The sequence below is a fragment of the Oryctolagus cuniculus genome, chromosome 2 (assembly GCF_051225735.1).
Source record: "Oryctolagus cuniculus isolate XC-2025 breed Fujian yellow rabbit chromosome 2, ASM5122573v1, whole genome shotgun sequence".
Lineage (NCBI taxonomy): Eukaryota > Metazoa > Chordata > Mammalia > Lagomorpha > Leporidae > Oryctolagus > Oryctolagus cuniculus.
Window position 1 is genome coordinate 134,428,685 of NC_142868.1, and position 6,165 is coordinate 134,434,849.

The window sequence follows — 6,165 nt, forward strand, 5'->3', positions numbered from 1 at the left end:
AAATTTTCAGTTTCCTTTTTAATTTCATCAGTGATCTACTGGTCATTCAACAACATGTTCAAGTTTCGTGTACTTGTCAATTTTCTATTATTATTATTATGATTGACTTCTAGTTTTTTCCTTTGTGGTCTGAGAAGACAACATGGTATGTTTCTATTTTTTAAATGTACTGAGACTTGATTTGTGGCCTACTATTGAATTATCCTAGAAAATGTTCATGTGCTGAGAAGAATGTGTATTCTGTACCTATTGGGTGAAATTTCTGTAAATGTCAGATCCATTTGATCTCTAATGTGGCTCCACTCTGATATTTCTTTGTTGGCTTTCTATCTGGATAATCTGTTCATTCATTAATGAGTGTTGAAGTCCCTCACTTATTGTACTGAAGTCCAGCTGTCTCTTTAGGCCTATAATATTTCCTTATGGATCCGGGTGGTTTTGAGTTCATGGATATTTATGATTATTGTATCTTATTCTGAATCAGCCCTCTAATCAATGTATAATGTCCTTTTAAACAGTTTTTTAATTCAATTCTGTTTCACCTGATATGAGTATAGCTACTCCTCCCTGTTTTGGCTTCCATTTGCATGGTATATCCTTTTCCAACTCTTTACTTTCAGTATATGCATATCTTTACAAGTGAAGAGCATTTCTGTAGGCAGCAAACAGCTACGTCTGTTTTTTTCATTTCTCCTTTACTTCGGAAAGAGCTTCACTCGACACGATGTTCTTGGTGGGAGCCTTTCTCTATCGAGACTTTGGATATATCATCCCACTCTCGACTGCAAGAATTTTGATGAGAAATCTATTGGGTTATATTTTACATAACTTGATTTTTTCTCTCACTTTCTTTAGGATTCTTTCCTTGTCTTTACCTTCTTTTTAATTTTTTTTTAACATTTATTTAATGAATATAAATTTCCAAAGTACGGCTTATGGATTACTATGGCTTCCCCCCCATAACGTCCCTCCCACCCGCATCCCTCCCCTTTCCCACTCCCTCTCCCCTTCCATTCACATGAGGATTCATTTTCGATTCTCTTTATATACAGAAGATCAGTTTAGCATACATTAAGTAAAGATTTCAACAGTTTGCTCCCACACAGAAACATAAAGTGAAAAATAATAGATGGTTTTTAAAATGATGATGAAATCAGATCAGACCTGTTGTCATGTTTAATCCCAGTGAGAGTCAGTTGGGAATTGATAATTTCTTTTTTTTTTTTTTTTTTTTTTACAGAAGATCAGTTTAGTATACATTAAGTAAATATTACAACAGTTTTCACCCCCATAGAAACACAAAGTGAAATATACTGTTTGAGTACTCGTTATAGCATTAAGTCTCAATGTACAGCACATTAAGGACAGAGATCCTACATGAGGAGTAAGTGCACAGTGACTCCTGTTGTTGACTTCACAAATTGACACTCCTGTTTATGGCATCAGTAATCTCCCTATGCAGCAGTCATGAGTTTCCAAGGCTATGGAAGCCCCTTGAGTTCTCCGACTCTTATCTTGTTTAGACAAGGTCATAGTCAAAGTGGAGGTTCTCTCCTCCCTTCAGAGAAAGGTACCTCCTTCTTTGAAGACCTGTTCTTTCCACTGGGATCTCATTCACAGAGATCTTTCATTTAGTCTTTTTTTTTTTTTTTTTTTTTTTTTTTTTGCCAGAGTGTCTTGGCTTTCCATGCCTGAAATACTCTCATGGGCTTTTCAGCCAGATCGCAATGCCTTTAGGGCTGATTCTGAGGCCAGAGTGCTGTTTAGGACATCTGCCATTCTATGAGTCTGCTGAGTATCTCGCTTCCTATGTTGGGTCACTCTCCCCTTTATTTATTCTATCGGTTAGTATTAGCAGGTACTAGACTTGTTTATGTGCTCCCTTTGACTCTTAGTCCTTTCATTATGGTCAATTGTGAACTGAAATTGATCACTTGGACTAGTGAGATGGCATTGGTACATGCCACCTTGATGGGATTAAATTGGAGTCCTCTGGTATGTTTCTAACTCTACCATTTGGGGCAAGTCAGCTTGAGCATGTCCCAAATTGTACATCTCTTCCCTCTCTTATTCCCACTCTTATGTTTAACAGGGATCACATTTCAGTTAAATTTCAACACTTAAGAATAACTGTGTATTAATTACAGAATTAAACTAGTCATATTAAGTAGAACAGACAAAAAAAACTACTAAGAGGGATAATGTATTAAGTTGTTCATTAACAGTCAGGGCTATGCTGATCAAGTCACCGTTTCTCATAGTGTCGATTTCACTTCAACAGGTTTCCTTTTTGGTGTTCAGTCAGTTGTCACCGATCAGGGAGAACATATGGTATTTGTCCCAGGCTTCCACCAGCACCTGCAGCCTGGAGCTCTGTTTCTCAGGCCTCCTGGCTCAACTTTGCATAACTTTGAAATATTTTAGGGCACTGCTGAGATATGCTGAAAGCATGTGACAAACACCCAGGGACGCATCTCCACTTAGGTGGTGGTTAAATTTCACTTTGAGGCCTCCTCAGAGGCCAAAGATCAGGGTCGGCAGCCTCCACCTTCCAGCCCAGCCCCTGCTGCCGCCTTCCAGCTTTAATGTCCATAGGGCAATGTCAATTCTTGCAGAACTGGTCTCTCTTCATCTCCCTCTTGGGTGCTCTTGCCTCAAGCCTGGCTGTCATCTCTGACTCCTTCATAATCCTTGCTCCCATGAGACTAATTTTAATGCCTGTATGTATTTCAGCCTCAAAATACATCTTTATGAGGGACTGCCATGATCCTGTCTGCCTCTGAGGACCAGCTGCCACTCGGGCCCCTCTCCTCACCCTGAGGGCTCCTCTATGAACACAGGAAAAGTCACCCCACTCAAGCAGAGCAGCCCTTGGATGCATGGGTGACACGGCGAGCAATGTCTGCAACTATAGACTTAGAGCCATTGTGCTTGGACACACTCGGCTCTGTGTTGGAGCTCATTGATCGGGAATCAGGGCAAGTTCAGGTTAATTCCCAGCACCCTCTAGGTCAGCCTCACTTGTGCAGTGAGCAACCTGTGGTACCTGGGGGCACTTGTGTCACTTGGTGCTGCATTTTCCTGTGGGGATATCTGCTTCAAGTCCTTCTTCCTGCCATGATTCTCCACATACAGCCACAGACATACCTTTAAGCTCACACACGCACACAGAACACACACATATGCATAGAACAAACACATGTGCACACATGCATATAGCCATCAACAGGAACATGCATAACATATTTTACTTATTTCAATTTCTAAGAGTATCCAGGGATTCTCATTACTCTGGGGATAGATCCACACTCAGCTGGACATGGGTCTTGCCTGGCAGATCCCTGCCCTCCTCTCCCCGAGAGGGGCCACATCAGCCATCATTCCCTACACGTCTTGTCTTAACACTGCCCCAGGGTCCTCAGCCTGAGAAGCTCCCCTCACTCTGCCTGCTCAGGCCCACTTTGTCCTGTGGTCATGGCACCATGTCTTGTCACACTCTCTTGGAGGATCTGGTGCCATCTGTCCCCAGCCTCCCAACCCTTGTCCCAGCTGTGAGGTATGCCCGCCTGACCCCAGACCCCAAAGTTTCTGAGAGCTCCCTAAGATGCTGGCCTGTCTGAGGTGTCCCAAGAGCTCACATGGCACCTGCCACAAGAGGCCTTGCTTGAATCATCCACTGTGCCCATGGCTACAGGCAGCCACAGAATAGGATGCTGATCTGTGAGGTTGGGCAGAATGGCAGGACTGGTGTGAGCTCATGGTTACAAGGGAAGCCCCCTTCTGTAGCTCAGCAGTTGAGTGGAGGAGGAAGTGTCCTGTCTGTGTCTGCCTGTCTCCTGCTTGTCAGCATTGCTGGCAGCAGTGACACCTGCAGCATAGGAGGGCACCGGGCACAACTGCTGATGAGGCAATGAAGGAGTGGACCTGGATGCAGGGTGCTGAGTGCAGGAACTGCGAAGGGTAGATTTTCCTGGAGCAGGGAAAGCTTGGGTAGGGAGAGAAGGACCCTGCTGCTCAGCCATCAAAGGAACACAGCGCCAGTGCTGCAGTCTCCAAGTGTGTACAGGGACAAAGGTGCCATTTCAACAAAGGCAGGAAAAATGGTGGCCAGCCTTCCCCAAGGAGTTTCTCCTTTCCTGGTGATGAAAAAAAAAATTAGACTGGGGCTCCCTGAGCTGTCACAGCCCAGCACCTTGACCCTATGGTTGATGATTATCAAACACCCAGGTGTCAGCCAATGAGGCGGCCACCCAGCAGAGGTGGGGCAGGCCCAGAACAGTCCCTCCTGGATGCCAGGGACAGGCTGAGGGTCTGAGGCCATGCTGCACACGCTCAGCTCTGGAGAGCAGGTGAGAGGCTGGGGAGGGGGACAAGGCTGGGGCTCTGAGAGCAGGGTGGAGTCCTGGGGCCCGTGCTGGTGGTTGGAGGCGATGTCCTCTCATTAGGCTAAACATGGACAAATCAGGGAGGAGCCTGTGCTGAAAGGGGTGCTTGGGACACAGAATTTCTGCAATCATGGGCTTGGAGGGGGCCACAGGGCATGGGGCACAGAGGCTGCTGCATGGTCCAGCCCAGTGTGGCCAGGAGATGACAGGGAAATGAGACATGACGGCGGAGGACACGATTTCAAGTGTGCAAGTATTACATGTGCTAGCGCGTTAACTTCTCAGATCTTATTCTGTACCCTGTGGTACAGATGAGCCCGCTGCCTCACAGAGGTTGAGTGCCGTGGCCAAGGTCACATCGCCAGAACAGATGGTACAAGGATCCTGGGAGCACGGGACACTCACGTGGCTTCCTCTCTCTTCTCCAGGGCAGTAGCAGGAGTGCAGGGGCGCCCAGCTGTCACTCTGGACATCGACATTCAGACACAGACATCTCTCATGGCTTCTTATCACATCCGCAAATACCAGGAGAGAGACCGCAAAAGTGTCCTGGCCTTGTTCTCCCAGGGGATGGAGGAGCACATTCCCAGTGCTTTCCGCCACCTGCTGAGGCAGCCCCAAACCCTCCTGCTCTTACCTGGGGTCCCCCTCGTCCTCCTCTTTTTCTCTGGCTCCTGGCTCCTCGCACTGCTGGCCAGCCTTGCCGTCCTCGTGGTCCTGAGGCTTGCTGCCTCCTATCCCTGGAAGAAGTACGTGGCCCTGAGTCTGCAGTCAGACATGGCCGACATCACCAAATCCTACCTGCGAGGGAGTGGCTCCTGCTTCTGGGTGGCCGAGTCTGAGGGGCAGGTGGTGGGCACGGTGGGAGCTCTGCCCGTGCAGGATCCCACCTTGCGGGAGAAGCAGCTGCAGCTCTTCCATCTGTCTGTGGCCTTGGAGCACCGGGGTCAGGGGCTAGCGAAAGCCCTGGTCAGGACGGTCATCCAGTTTGCCTGGGCCCGGGGCTACAGCGAGGTCATGCTTGACACTACCACAGTGCAGACTGCTGCCCTGAGCCTCTACCAGGGCATGGGCTTTGAGATCAAGCACCAGTGCTACTTCCACGTGAGTGCGAGGCTGGTGGGTCTTTCTAGTGTTCGCTTAGTCTACCGCCTGCCTTCTTCTCAGGGAGGGGGCCTGTGTGGGAGCCAGGAGAGCATCGACCCTGCTGTGGTCACAAGCCCACCCTGATGTTTGAGTGCCATCAACAATAAAAGCTCTTTACTCTTGCAAGTATGAGTCCCACGTGTGTGGTGCTGGGAGGCATACGGGGCTGTGCTGCATTCATTCTACTTGGGGTGTTTCTGTTCCATTTCTCCTGCACCACAACAACCTTCTTTGAAAAATCAGCTGCCAAACGGTAAGATGTGCAGGCTTCAGCTCTGGGTCTGCAGAGAGTAGCTGAAGCCGAGCTACGATGGGCAGTCCTGTCGTCTCAGATTGCCCAGATGTCCTGGGTTGGTGATGGACAGGGTGGCTGAGCACCATTGTGTCCACCAGACTGGCCTAGGCATGGTTTGAGAAAGTTTCAGTTTACTTTATAAATAAATAAATTGGCTAATGGTTCCAGCTGTCCCCTTTGCCAGCAAGGTTCTCTCTCCTCGCAAGACCACCCCAGTTGTGTGGCTCCTCCAGGGCTCAGCTGAGGGGCAGGGCTGCCTGAAGTGAGGACTTCTGAGCCGGGGGTTGCCCTTCCCCCTGTGCCCTGGTGGCCACTGCTGCTCACTCCTTTGGGACTCCC

The 6,165-nt window shown here is 48.3% G+C and overlaps 1 protein-coding gene across 1 annotated transcript; it reads left to right on the forward strand.

Annotated features, from left to right (window-relative positions):
* Positions 1-4,213: 4,213 nt before the first annotated feature.
* On the forward strand, positions 4,214-5,657 carry LOC138848581 (N-acetyltransferase 8B). The gene is made up of 2 exons (XM_070068919.2): positions 4,214-4,349; positions 4,814-5,657. The coding sequence occupies exon 2, from the start codon at positions 4,884-4,886 to the stop codon at positions 5,613-5,615; it is 732 nt and encodes a 243-aa protein (XP_069925020.2). The 5' UTR covers positions 4,214-4,349; positions 4,814-4,883; the 3' UTR covers positions 5,616-5,657.
* The last annotated feature ends 508 nt before the right edge of the window (positions 5,658-6,165 follow it).